Source organism: Penicillium cataractarum (assembly GCF_028827025.1).
Source record: "Penicillium cataractarum strain IBT 29864 chromosome Unknown utg000008l, whole genome shotgun sequence".
In the NCBI taxonomy this organism is placed as follows: Eukaryota; Fungi; Ascomycota; class Eurotiomycetes; order Eurotiales; family Aspergillaceae; genus Penicillium; species Penicillium cataractarum.
This window is the reverse complement of record NW_026622744.1, coordinates 4,391,216-4,404,680: the sequence shown is the minus strand read 5'-3', so window position 1 is coordinate 4,404,680 and position 13,465 is coordinate 4,391,216. Positions and strand designations below refer to the sequence as shown.

Genomic DNA, 13,465 nt, shown 5'->3' with positions numbered 1-13,465 from the left:
TTCCACTACTATCGTGATGGTAGCGGCTCGCCTTCCACCAGGTGATTTATATCTATATGGGAAGCGGAGTACCACGACATTAGGCTGTCTATCTTCCTTTCCCCGTTAACAATCCGGACTCGTTTTGTCTGAGTGCTGAATCTGCTGCTATCGCACTTTGGGATCATCGAAACGAAACGTGTAGCATCTACTCTAAAGCTTTGCTTCCACCGGAGAGCGAGACGTCGCCCCAGCTACTGATGAATCTTCTGGTAGGCGTGTCGGGCAATCAGACGATACTCTAACCCGTCCCAAGACTTACGGGGGTAGGGAGATTTATACCGGTCCTGATCATCCCAGTCAAAAAGTTGCTGTAGTAGATCGGCCCAGGTCGGGTCTTGCACTCTTGCTTCTAAACCAGCCGTACTTAGCTGCGACTGAGGATAGCTGGTTCGTCCTCGTAATATTGTATTAACCAGCTATAGCATACACCATAGTTATAAGCTTCTAACTCTTTGGGTGCTTCGCCTTTGAAAGCCTTCCGGTTATATTTCAGTACCTATATAGATAACGCGAGAAAGTAAATGCGTCGTAGCCGGTCTAGCGTATGCTTGTAGGGAGTGCGGGGGCCTAAGGGCTAGGAGATTCTGTCGACTTACTTATATAGTAGATGAATGGTGGCAACCAGGGCTCGTTGCCCTCTATAGGTCTGCTGGGAATCCGGTAAGAAGAATCGGAGTGCTGGTTAGGTAGCAGGGCTAAGAAGGAGGTCGTTCTAGTTTAACAGGGACGCCGAGAGCTAGAACATCCCAAGCGTCTTAACCGTCCTTTCAAACCTAAGTCCCCGCTATTACATCCCTCTTTTAGACACCCACTGGTCCTTATATAGATCGTAAGGCAGCCCGTATGGTTAGTCGTTATAGGAGGCTTAAACCACCCGGGCTAGCATGACCCTAGTTGCGCTAGTCTCAGAGCTTAGTCGCGGGGTATAGGGTGTGTGTGTGTGTGTGTGTGTGTGTGTGTGTGAATTCATTTACGCTGACCCCTCGCTAAGCGATATGCAGCATACAACAACTGTAAATACATGGTTTCTGATCCACTGAGAATGTACCAAACTTCCTGAACGGTGAACTTTGAGCCTCACCTGGTAAAGCCTGTCATGGCCTTGTTGCCATTTACGGTATTAGGCTGCCCTCGTGGCGCGGCTAGAACGAGTTTCCATTTAAGGCGGCCAACAGTTGTCTGCGGCTGGCTGCATCTCCACCAAAAATCGCGAGAATGCTGGCAATGCTGATTTTAAGAACCTGGACAACGACTGGGCGGCAGATACGGTCTTTGGGCGTTTCTTTTTTCGTTTCTCAAGCTCAAATGGCGACGGTTTGTTGTGGAAACGGCGACGAAGTTCTTCGATTGTAAGTGTGGGGTTAGGAGGTGTGGGTTGCGGTCTAGTCGTCGGTGGCGGTGAAGATCTAGTAGGTTGCTGGAGAACAGAGGCGTAGGTGCGTTGTTGGCATTTGGGTGGAGAGGAAGTTGTCGGGGTTGGTTGGATGGGTTGTGGAGGACAGGTGGCTGGTCGCGGTGCTAACGGTTCTGTCTCGAATCTGGCGGGTGACGACTCCGCAGGAGACTCGAGATCGGTTTCCGCTTGGTTCACGGGTGTAGGAGCAGTTGGTGCTGGGTGAGGTTCCGGTCGAATGTTGGATTCGGGGGCGGTGATTTGAGTAGATCGGGTTGCGGAAGAGGGCGTACCGGCATGATTAGATGGAGATGGTAGGAATGGTTTAAGGTCGTGGCAGATAACCTGCCATAAGCAGTCTTCTTTGTGTATTTTCGATAAATCGCCGGTGGGGTTTCCCTGGATGGCCTTCAGCGGGACCATGATCTCACAGGTAAAGCAACAAGCGGTGTCGCCCACTCCAGCGCGGACTTGGTGGTAGAGACCATTCTGGGCAAGTTGATGGGGCGTGATACCAGTGAGAAGCTGGCGTTGAAATGAGATAGCTCTGGCTGCGATGGTCGAGTAGGTGGTTGAGATACGAAAGAGGGGCTTCACGTTGCGTTGTGGGGTGGTTCGGTTAGACGGCGAGGTGGATTCGGTGGTGGGGTGGGAGGCTGCGAACGGGCTGGGGATGATTTTGAAAGGTTTCTGGTTCCCACCAGGGCCTGGTTGATGAGGATCCATCTGTCTCCTCTATCTACAGGAGTGAGTGTGAGTGTCGAATACTCTTATTATTTGTCTAATTACAGAGGAGTGCAAAATCAGCTTCACCAATTCGCACACTTCTGTTAATTCTGTGCCCCACTGATAAGACTCTAGCCTGAAAGCTGAGTGCTGTTTAGTGGGGTATGGTATGTACTCCCTTTTCCCTCTGGCGTAGAACCTTCCAGATCTTGTCACTGAGTCAGCTATCTAATTGCGGCAAACCACCACGCAGTGAGTTTTGTAGGATCTGGAGCATCGTGGAACTTGATGGCACATTCCATTAGCACGAAAGGGCCATATAAACTCTACTTTTCTCCCAGGCCCTTCTTTTACAAAGAGATTAGAAAATAGATGAAGGAATGAAAATGAAATTTATTGATGACTGCTATAGACGAAATCGTAGGAAAGAAATCCGCCCTGATGCGTGTCCCAAGGCAAGTGAATCCCCATTAATCGCGGAACAGGTAGGCCGAAAGTCAGGAGGAAGCCATAGTACATTGTTCCCGTTTATGTTTACCCACCGTCCTTGGTCAATGAAGATCGCCCGCTTCTTAAGGCTTGAATTAGAAGCAAGATTTTCCTGCCCGGACTGAACATCGAGGGTGCCTAAGTTGGTGATTAGATATGAACCCTCTTGAGAAAACCCAAGATCGTTGACGATTCCGTTAGTGTTCAAGGTCTCTTGCAGGGCTCCCGTCGCCGTGTCCCAGAGCCGCATGGTGTTATCAAAGCCGGACGTCAGCAGCCGGCCGTCGGGCGAGAAGGCTACCGATTTAACCCAGTGCGGATGGCCCTTGAGAGTCTGCTGCAGGGCTCCCGTTGCCGTGTCCCAGAGCCGTACGGTGTTATCAGAGCTGGACGCCAGCAGCCGGCCATCGGGCGAGAAGGCTACCGATTTAACCGAGCCTAAATGGCCCTTGAGAGTCTGCTGTAGGCCGCCCGTCGCCGTGTCCCAGAGCCGCACGGTGTTATCCCAAGAGCCGGACGCCAGCAGACGGCCGTCGCGCGAGAAGACCACCGAGTTGACCCAGTGCGAATGGCCCTCGAGATGCTGTAATTCTGCACCCCATTTTTCCTCAACTTGTGGGAACTGGCATACCCAACTTGGAAGCTCCAATTTGAACTCTCTACGAATTATTGTCGTTCGAGGTGCAAACACTAGCCCTGCGCAATAAATCTGAAGTGGTGCTTCGTCGGCTATCTGGCGATTTTTCAGAACAAAGCGCGTTCCATCATACAGAAAATCCGATATTCCAGAATTATCATCGCCCTATATCTATGAGTTTAAGTCTTAAAACGGTGTGTTCTATGTTACTTACTGGTATAACCGTGTGGAGGAGATTAAGCATACCCACCACCTCCGATATAAGACCTAATAGACTCATCGCCTCCAGCCAGTGCAGGAAGTGCTTCTGGAGAAACAGTAGCACATCATCTATCCCGGAAGATAGATCCTGACTTTGCTCGAGGTGGTGTACCCAGTAGCGACAAGAGTACTGTAATTCCGGCGATAGATATTGGCGGATATTTTGGGGGTTGATGTCTGCCCTACACGCTCCAGGATTTGCGAGATTACAGATATCTTTCCGTAGATAACTTTGCATGGTTTTGAGACAGCAGTGAGCAATTTCATTGTGCTTTCTTCGCTCATCCACGGAAAATTTGCTGCTAGACCGGACCAAAAATTCCCGAAACGATAGATGTAGAATCCTAACAGGCTGAGCTCGGTCACCGGGAATGCTCAAAACAGAGCGGAATGAATCCAATCGGTTGCTGATCTGGTCTGCTCCTATCCCAAGAAACAGTGACAGGGCATTGATAGAAAGCGGATCAACGAGAAGGATGATGACACCGACTATGTCCTGGAACTCTTGCAGGAGCTGCTGCTGCTCCGATTTATCACTCTCTTGATCGTCCAGCAGTCGTGTCAGAATTGGCAGGTATGTCTTATCCATTTTCGATACATATTTAGCTTGGTCCGTTAGAAGCTCTGCGAGGCGCAATTTAGGTTCCCACTTTGCATTTTCGATATAACGGCACACAGTGGCAGCCGAAATAAATAGTGGAACGGACATCGTGACCAATTTTTGGACGACGTCATCGCCGGGCCAATCTTGGGAAATATTTCTGTTGTGTTTGATTTTCGCAAATCGGCCCTGCAGGAATAAACGTATGTCACGTTCTGTCACTTTTTCGGGTATCTCATGAAGAGCTAGGTCTTGATACGAATGATCCGCGATCTCTGAAAAGCCGAGACCGATTGGGAGTTCGGGTCTGCTAGTCAAGAAAATCCGAAGACGAACCGATTTTACCTTCTGTAGAAGAGGCAGTAATCGAAGGATGTTTCGGACATCTTGATCATATTCGCATTCGTCCAAAGCGTCGATCACTATCACAACGGGTTGAGGTTGTCGGCCGAGTTGGTCAAGATCGAGCAGCGGTTGAAGGAGTAGTTTCTCGAACTGCTCCCTGAGCGATTTTGACGCAATGTCAGGGTCATGATCGAGTGCCTTCTGCACGCCAAACCTTAACTCAGAGATCCTCAGCATTAGTTGCCTTATTAATGTAGGGAAGAACTTCTTCGCGTTTCCTCGGTCCCCTTCACCCCTCTTGAAGAAGAAGCTAGCACCTAGATGATTAGTGTCCTTGAGCGACCTGGCCACAGTCCGAGATATTGTGGATTTTCCTGTCCCAGCCATTCCATTTAACCAGAAAATGCTTTTTTGGGACGGCAACATTGCCCACCCCTTTATCTGCTGGAGGAGCTCGGTCCGAGTGCCTTGGAGACATTCCACTGCGTCTCGATCGTCGAACGCGTCAAACCTGGCGTTAGTCGCATCGGGCAGCTTATCCAGTATGGAATCATAGCCCATACGATCTATGATTCGAGCCATATGCTCAACAGCCGGCTTGAGAATTTCCAGAATCCTCCCTTCTCTCTCCACTTGCCCAGGAACGATCCGGTATAGAAGGTCTTTGGCATACGCTGCGGCGACCATTGCCGCATACCCTTGCCATTCTTTATGCTTGTGTGAATCTGAGTAGTCGCAGATACCGCGGATCACAAGGCATGGGAAGTTATTCATCAGCCCGGCAGCTTCCATTTCAAAACACAATACATCCATTTCTGCTGCAAGTTTGTCACGGACAAGAGCATCCTTCATTAGCTGATTGGCTGATGCGATCAACCCGTAGTGAATTACCGGGTTGTCTTCATCCTCGGCGCGTGGATGGCGCGGGATTAATTTAGTTGAATCATCACCACAAACCATCTTACAATCCGATCTGCCGTCCAGTGGGTGGACGATATGACTTTGATAAAGCCGGTCGCTTTCGAGATTTGGCCTCTGGTATTTTTTCCGTAGTCGTGGCCTCTTCTCAAGAGCGTGACGGACGGACTCGTCAAGTTGATGCCCCTTCATCTCATATTGGGCCTGAAGGCCGTTGACCGCTGCACGAAGGAGGGTAGGGGGCTGATTAAGGAAGCCTGTGGGACAGAAGCCTTGGCCTTGTATCATTTTACCGAAGTCGTACTGAATAACTCCACTCCGACCGTTGTGAGGAATGCCTACTACCACATCACCAAGGCGAATGTCATGCTGAGGGCTTGGAGCTCCGCCGCCGATGCCGACCATCAGACCGATCCGAACATTAGGGAAGCTGTGTAACATGTCCTCGGCGACTCGGGCCGCTGAAGAGGTACCGTATTCTCCTAGGGGCAAAATGCAAATCACCACATTGTGTCTTCCAATTCTCCCTAAGGTGTAGTCGTTTTTATTTTGAGGCGGTAAGGACTCCGGGGGCGCATGTTGTTCATCGAGGAAGGCTTGGGCGGCAACATATTCAGTAGTAATAGCGCAGATCCAGCCGACAGTGTAGACTTTTGGATCCGCCATTTTGTGATATAGTAGCACATTTGGTGCTACGGTCGCCCGGCTGATGTTGCGGCCGATCTGAAGTCTTCCGGTGTCGTGTTCTGTCTGCGGGGCAGTCGCCATTGCAAGTGCGGCTGATTTTAAGACGCGTTTCTATTGGTGCAAAGCTTAGTAGGAGTTCGGCTGGACTGTCGGCCCGAACCGACCCAGACCCATCTTGTTGCCTTGCCCACCTCATCAACTTTGGGCGACAGCGCGACAAAGACCATCATGGCGCCTCGACTCGCCCCCTCCCAGCTTGTGATGATTCGTGATATGATTGACAGCAGATCGCTGACTACCTCAGAAATGGCCGAAGCGGCTGGCTGCAGCAAACGTTCGATCATAACTATCAGTAACATAGAATAGCGTGTAGATGCTAAGATATCCTTTGCAGATATATTGAGCCGTGGAGCCGAGTTATGTTCGTCTACTTTACCCATAAGGACTGCAAGCCATTGATACTCCACTATCTATCGTCGTATTCAGCAGGTTGCTCATGACGTAATGTACACAGGACCATTTATATATACCTAATTCCTGAACTAGCGGCTTGGCAGTGGGGCCCAGAAAGAATGAGTGAGTGTAAATTGGTGAAGCTGGTTTTGCACTTCTCTGTAGTGATTGAATCTTCCAGCATGCTTTGGGTGATGGAAAAAGCCAAGGCATTTCAAAGTCTTTGAATACTATTCAGCATAGGATTTCATCATAAAGCCCACGTGGTAATGTATCTAGTCTTGCTCAACCAGAATACAGCTCAACGAATAACATCCTCTTGGAGATAACACGAGGTACTCCGGTCTCATGCCGATAGTGAGGCGGTCTTTCGCGATAACCCAAGGTCCAATCATCTAAAGCACGGCATAGGCCACCAGCATTTGCTATGAAGTAAGTTACTTGGGGCTCCGGCATCCTTTTAGGTCGCACCAATTGGGTCAATTCACGTAATTTTACTCTGCTCAATATGTTTTAATGACGAGTCCTGAAGTTGCTCCATATTAATTTGAACTATACCGGGTACACTACTTTACTTCTCCAATTGATTACAGCCATTATCATCCCATTTACCGCTCTGATCCATCGGACTACGTGAACAGAATAATAAAGTAGCCAGCAGGAATGACTTTTTTCCGGTTTGTCAAGTGTCAAGTGAATTGGGTCAACAGCCTCCGTTTACAGTAGTAGGTGAGAAACCCGACTACTGCAGTCTAATTTATTTCACACGCAATTATGAATAAGGGGAAAGATTGGTCATGTGTTGATACTGGTACTGATGGCGTTGAAGTGTTGAAGTGTTGATGGTGTTGATGGTGTTGATGGTGTTGATGGTGTTGATGGTGTTGATGGTGTTGATGGTGTTGATGGTGTTGATGGTGTTGATGGTGTTGATGGTGTTGATGGTGTTGATGGTGTTGATGGTGTTGATGGTGTTGATGGTGTTGATGGTGTTGATGGTGTTGATGGTGTTGATGGTGTTGATGGTGTTGATGGTGTTGATGGTGTTGATGGTGTTGATGGTGTTGATGGTGTTGATGGTGTTGATGGTGTTGATGGTGTTGATGTGTTGATGTGTTGATGTGTTGATGTGTTGATGTGTTGAAGTGTTGATGTGTTGATGTGTTGATGTGTTGAAGTGTTGATGTGTTGAAGTGTTGATGTTGAACGGTTCCATATGCTCTAGCCAATGTGGACATCCCGGCGTTGGGATTTCCGACTAACCCACATATTTTGATTGCCCTCAATTCCAACATTTTACCGGTGCTAGCTAAAAAACAAAGAAGCTTGGGTGAATTAAATTTCACACTACCTGCCAATACTACCAATTTAGGCAAGCTATTCATGCTAGGTAACCAGCTGTAACTTATTCGGTAGGAAATCCTCAAGAGTAATAAATATTCAGGTCGCCTTTCCATACCTAAGCTAAATCTATGAAAGGTCGGAGATTATTTATAAACCGTATTTGCCACGGGGCGATCCTCACTTTGGTAACGGGAGGGAATAGACTAGATGTTCCCAGGGTAGGCGAGGCTCCCTGGAGTCTGCGTGGCGAATCCTGGTCTCCGATGCGTTCCTATGGCCCAACAGGATTGTTCCTCGCGACAATTCACTATACTCCTAGAAGCAGCATTGGGTTCCTAGGACCAATGTCAGGTTTGGAACGGCTGAAAAAAGCCGGAGAATCTTTTTTGGTGTTCATGAGCCTTGGCCCAGCATCCATTTTAGCTCTATATATTACTAGCAAACAGTCTGTGTTCGCTTCCCTCCGGACACCCAGCTTTTGCACCATCATGGCTTCCTCTTCATAGCTTCCCACAGCCACCCAGAACCATTTTTCGGGTGAAATCGATATCACTGAACACAGAATTCTCTGCGCTTTTCAGCTCGGCAATAAAATAGGCGTGCATTTTTTGAAGCTCAGAATCAACTTGTCTTCACCAGGATCGAGGTTGTGCTCAGGTGTCACGTGATAAGTACTTAGTAGAATTTGGGGTTATGGCCCCGTACCCCTCCTCTCATTTCCATTATTATTCTCTTATCGCCCCATCTACGGGTTGCCTCCACCGTAAATACGTCGCCGATTCGCTCCTCTCAGGCAGGACAGACCTCCTGAGATCTCTACAGTAAACGATAGGTCGTACCTCTACATATACACTCCTTGTCCTCGTTATTCACGCGACTGGCGTATTTGTTTCAGCAACACCTCGGCAGTCTCTTCTCTCCTCGCTTGGGCTTTATTCCAGCTGAAGGTGGCAGATTCTCTGGTTCGACAGTGAATACACGCGCTGTAGCTTGAAGGTGTTGCACCGATCGACAAGATATTTCGTCCTCGATGGAACATGGCCGCAAATAAACACCCTCAAGGCTTTATAGGTTTTCTTTCCCCTGGACAACTGACTTTTTCTTTCTTCTGTTCGCTTCGCAAGTAGAACCGCCGCCGCTATCTTCTATTTTTGGTCGCTACAGACCGCCTTAAGAGAGTCACATAACACCGCCCGGCAAAGAACACGTACCCAGGATCCTCGCTGTTTGAAACGTTATTGTCTCGCGGAGACTCGCGCGAGCCCATCATGTCGTCGGTTGTAGTGGAGATGGATAGCTACCTTCGGTCCATGCTGGCTTTGAAGCCTCCCGGGATTACAGTCCCCAAGGTTCACAGTATCACCAAACTTTGCACTGCCAATGTTCAAGGAGGACACGTTCCCTACTCCTGAGATATTTGATTGTTGAGATGATTGAGACTGTTAAGATGGCTGAGATGAAGTTGATGAGACGTTGATGAGATGCTAACCCTGCACCCAGGATGAACCCGTTCTCATCCAAAAGTCTACACCCACTTCAAGAAGGCTGCAGCCACCCACAAGCTGGGCGTTCTCTATGTGGTCGACTCTATAGCCCGGCATTGGGTGGACGCCACTCGCAAGGCTGGCCGGCCTCCACGAAGCGCCGCGCCGGATGGGACCTACGCTGGTGGTGTCGATCGATTGACCAACTTGCTGCCCGTTTTGATGACCGACATCATCGACAATGTCCTGCAAGATCAAAAGGTAGGCATACATTTGGCGTGAATGTTCAGGCTGGGGCTGGGCCTCTGGGTGCCAATCGCGCCCAATGGCCGTATTCTCCCGCGACCGCTCAACTTTGGACATGGTGCTGGCAGTTTTTTGCGTTTTCATTGCTTTGCCAGATCTTATCACTCACGTATGCCTTTCTGGACTCTGTAGGAAAAGATCAAGAAGCTCGTCGACATCTGGGAGTGCTGCTGCTCCTTCCCGCCCTCTATGCTCAACTCATTCCGCGAGAAACTGAACGCTCCACCACTTAGTAAGTATCCACCTTCGGATCTTTACCCTCATCGTCTTCTGATTCCATCGCTTCTGGCATGGTTCATAGATGTTCAGTCCACCACGTCCAAAGGCTCACCGCGCAGCTTCAAGCCTGCCAATGGCTCGCCCGCGGCAACACATACCATCGGCGAACTCAAGCCGCTCGCCGATATGGCTAAACAGAGCGCGGTGACGTCTACTTCTCCCACCAACCCGCCCGCTACCCTGACCGCATCAGCCACGGCTCTGCATCTCGCCTCATCTGTCGATTCATCTCTCCTGCCACCCTCGACGGCTAACCCATACACAGGTGCTGCTGCTGGTGCTGGCGCCATGGTCAATCCATTTGCCACCCCTGGTGGTCATGGAGAAAACCTTGCCATACCGCAGCCCCGGGGCCATAGCCAGACCCTGAGCCCATTAGTAGCAATGCTTGCGCAGGGGCCAGCCGCCGCTCCGGCGATGGATGGAAACCCGATGTCACGGCAGATTCCCTGCTGCAATTACTGTCGCAACAGGGCATCTCGCAGGACAAGTGGGCTGCGGCTCTGCAACTCGTCAGTATATCCGATGCCATAGGTGCTGCCAGCCTCGCTCAGCTTCCTGGATTTGGCGCGATACCCTGCCGGGGCTATGGTGGCCAGGGCCACTCGGACGTGCAGAACCGTGTCGATCGTGCTCGCAGGAGGGATCGTGACCACTCTGGCTCTCCTCCCGCTGGGTACGGCCGTCCTTCTCACCTGCCCGGTTGGGACCGACGTCACTCTGCCTCGCCGCCTCGCCGCCACGATAGGCCGGTGCACGACCAATATTACAGTGATTCCACTGGGCGCCAGGGTGATCCTCGCGATGCCGGAGGTCGTCAGAGTAACGAATACCGTCAACGTAGCCCTCCACACTGGAAGCGCCTGTCTCATTCCCCGCTGCGGACAGACCATAATCTCCCCTCGCCTGGCCCCAAGCTCGTCGAGTGCGACTATTCCATCGGCCCGGGTAACATCAAGGTTCTGAGCCGCACCCTCTTCGTCAGTGGCATCTCCTCTGAGACTCGCCTCCGCTCGCTCTTCAACAAATTCGGCGTCGTTCAGACCTGTATTGTCAATATGGACAAGCGTCATGCTTTCATTGAGATGATTAGCCGCGAGGACGCGGTGAGCGCCCAGTTCCGTTCAGGCGAGATGCAACTCCGCACCAGATGGGGCGTTGGTTTCGGCCCGCGCGTGACTGCAGCGACTATCAGACTGGCATCAGCGTCATTCTAATCGAGCGACTTACCAATGTGGATCGCAAATGGCTGCTCACAGTGGAGTACGGTGGCAGCGGAGGTCGTTCCATTAAGTCGGGAATGGTTGTCGAGGAACCAGACATCGAAATTGGTGCTGGCCTCTCATCCAAGGCGATCAGTCGACGCATTGCGGCTAGCACTGGCGGCAAGCTTGGCCGGAACTCAGACTGCTTTGGTGGCGGTCGCGGCGGACGTCCAGACCGTAATGGTTTTGGCCTTCGCCGCATTTGACAAGCAGGAGCACCAACTTGAAGCCGATTGGTAATTGACATGGTGTGTCACTATCTCGGAGCACCACATTGTTTCTGAGAGTACTCCCTCTCACGCACCGGTATTGGACGTTGAGTAGTGCTTTTAGACGCTGGGGAGTGGCAACTGCAATATCAACGGCAACTAGTTGCTCATTGTTGGTTCGAAAGATTTTTCTCACAGACTACTCGCGGCGCGTGGAGCTAAATATACATTGTTCAAGACCGTAGGTTGGTTGAACTTCCACTGGCGTGTAAGCTGCGTCATTTCGATATTGTCACTAGGCCTCCAGCCTGGTCCTATATCCGGTGGTGGGACTGCAGGCTGCTGAAGCAGTTCCGGCCCTAACAGGTGTGACTGGTGGCGGTGGAATCCGGCATCTACGGCGGTTGTGGTGTTGGTTTGGGGTGGGAGTAAAAGGGGCGTCCCCTTCGCCATCACGATATCGATTGCCGGTCTCTTGGAAGTCAGCGGACTCTGCTGTTCTTCATCTTGGCTTGGTGGTATGGCTTGCATTGAATTTCTTGGTGAGGCGGAAGCACTCCGCTCTACCTTGATGGCGTGCTCCGCGTGCGGATGCAACCGCGGTCACGCGAAGCTAGGCGAACAGCTCGCAGAACGCTGCTAGCTCCATGTGTTGGTACCGTTCTTCCAATTCATTCCTCCCTGCCAGTCATTAGCTAGGGGATTGAAAGAGTTGATTCACCACTGACATGTTCTGGGTGGTAAGAGATGATCCTGGCAAGCAATTGGGGTTGAGAACGGTGCCCCAAAGGGTAGCCACGCCAATCCGCTGACGCCCGTCCGAGGCGTGAAGCGACACTGACAGAAGGTAGACTCAACCAGAAGGATCTAGAAGTCGGCTACACAGATCTCGACTACTATCAGGTCCATGGGATCTGTCGGTTGGACAAGCTCGAGATCCCTCTGTTGGCATGGATTAGGCTTCGAAATCGGACCGAGCCGCTTTGCAGAGTCTGTTATGACACCTGTCAAGCACTGTGGCGGACATGCCTTCGGTACGCGGGGATCGATGGTTCCTTGGATGAGCCGGCATATCCAGCTTCTGAGTCTGGTGATCGATAATGAGGGCCTCCATTCCTGCCCGCGAATTTGTCACGCGCAGCTGAAGCATTCATACGCTCAGCTCTCACATTTCAAGAGGGTCTGACTATTGTCGGATGCTTGTCGATACATCTTAATGCATCCCCATGCCTGGCGGGCAGCATTGACGTTCATTTGACTGGCGTGGTGTCAACCTCGCGGTGTTGCCTTGCATGGCAAGGACAGGCGGTTGAATCGCGAACCAACGAATAGACCTCTTCCGTTTGATGACCGCGATGAACAGTTCCAATGTACCCGTAGCCTACTAGAGGCGGTTGTCGGAATCCATTCTGTTGCCTCAATTTGAGCCGAACCAGGTGCCCAACGACCCGAATTCTAAACGCTGTACCCTTCTTTCAACCATGCCTGAAGTCTCGTTCCAGTAGCTCGTTCTGGTCAAGGATCTTCTCGATGGATTGCGTCTGAACGCTTTCCCGATCAAAGATTATTGCGGTAGGGTGAACAATGATTCTGGCTATGTTTTGGCCGTTTGGTGCTGTTACCCGATTTGTGTAACTACTCGTGTTGATGCGAGCTCAGCCGACCCCGAGTATTCGAACCAGGTGCCATACTCGGTCTTCGTGGTGCTAGTAGAGGCCACTGCACATCCTGCGAAGCGGCAGCAATCGATGAGGCCGTTCGGATGCGACTATTTGCTGGAGCAAGAACTCACGGAGGTACCGGCCGAAGGCATTCTTATCCTCGTCTTCACTATTCGGGAGATCAAGGGACGAATATTGGGACACAGTCGCGGTTCATGTCAGATCGCTAGTGGCTCACCGCAGTCCGAGATTCGCAGAGCTGGCTCCCACAGTGACCAGCAATCTCGAGAAGGAAGAAGGAGGAGGGGAAGCCCTTCGATCTGCTTCCAATGCGCTCACACTTCTTCTTCCACTTGTCATTGACG

At 50.9% G+C, this 13,465-nt stretch overlaps 3 protein-coding genes across 3 annotated transcripts; 1 reads left to right on the top strand and 2 right to left on the bottom strand.

Moving 5' to 3' along the window:
* Positions 1–907: 907 nt before the first annotated feature.
* N7496_010638 (uncharacterized protein) lies at positions 908–5,076 on the bottom strand (the record flags this gene model as incomplete). Its single annotated transcript, XM_056703551.1, has 4 exons — positions 908–941; positions 1,284–2,170; positions 2,700–3,452; positions 3,502–5,076. 4 exons carry the CDS (start codon positions 5,074–5,076, stop codon positions 908–910), a joined length of 3,249 nt encoding a protein of 1,082 aa, XP_056552551.1.
* Positions 5,077–7,324: 2,248 nt separating this feature from the next.
* On the bottom strand, positions 7,325–7,768 carry N7496_010637 (uncharacterized protein; the record flags this gene model as incomplete). The annotated part of the gene is made up of 1 exon (XM_056703550.1): positions 7,325–7,768. One exon carries the CDS (start codon positions 7,766–7,768, stop codon positions 7,325–7,327), a length of 444 nt encoding a protein of 147 aa, XP_056552550.1.
* Positions 7,769–9,276: 1,508 nt separating this feature from the next.
* On the top strand, positions 9,277–11,436 carry N7496_010636 (uncharacterized protein; the record flags this gene model as incomplete). The annotated part of the gene is made up of 6 exons (XM_056703549.1): positions 9,277–9,319; positions 9,421–9,641; positions 9,819–9,918; positions 9,988–10,343; positions 10,439–11,071; positions 11,116–11,436. The coding sequence occupies 6 exons, from the start codon at positions 9,277–9,279 to the stop codon at positions 11,434–11,436; spliced, it is 1,674 nt and encodes a 557-aa protein (XP_056552549.1).
* Between the last annotated feature and the right edge of the window lie 2,029 nt (positions 11,437–13,465).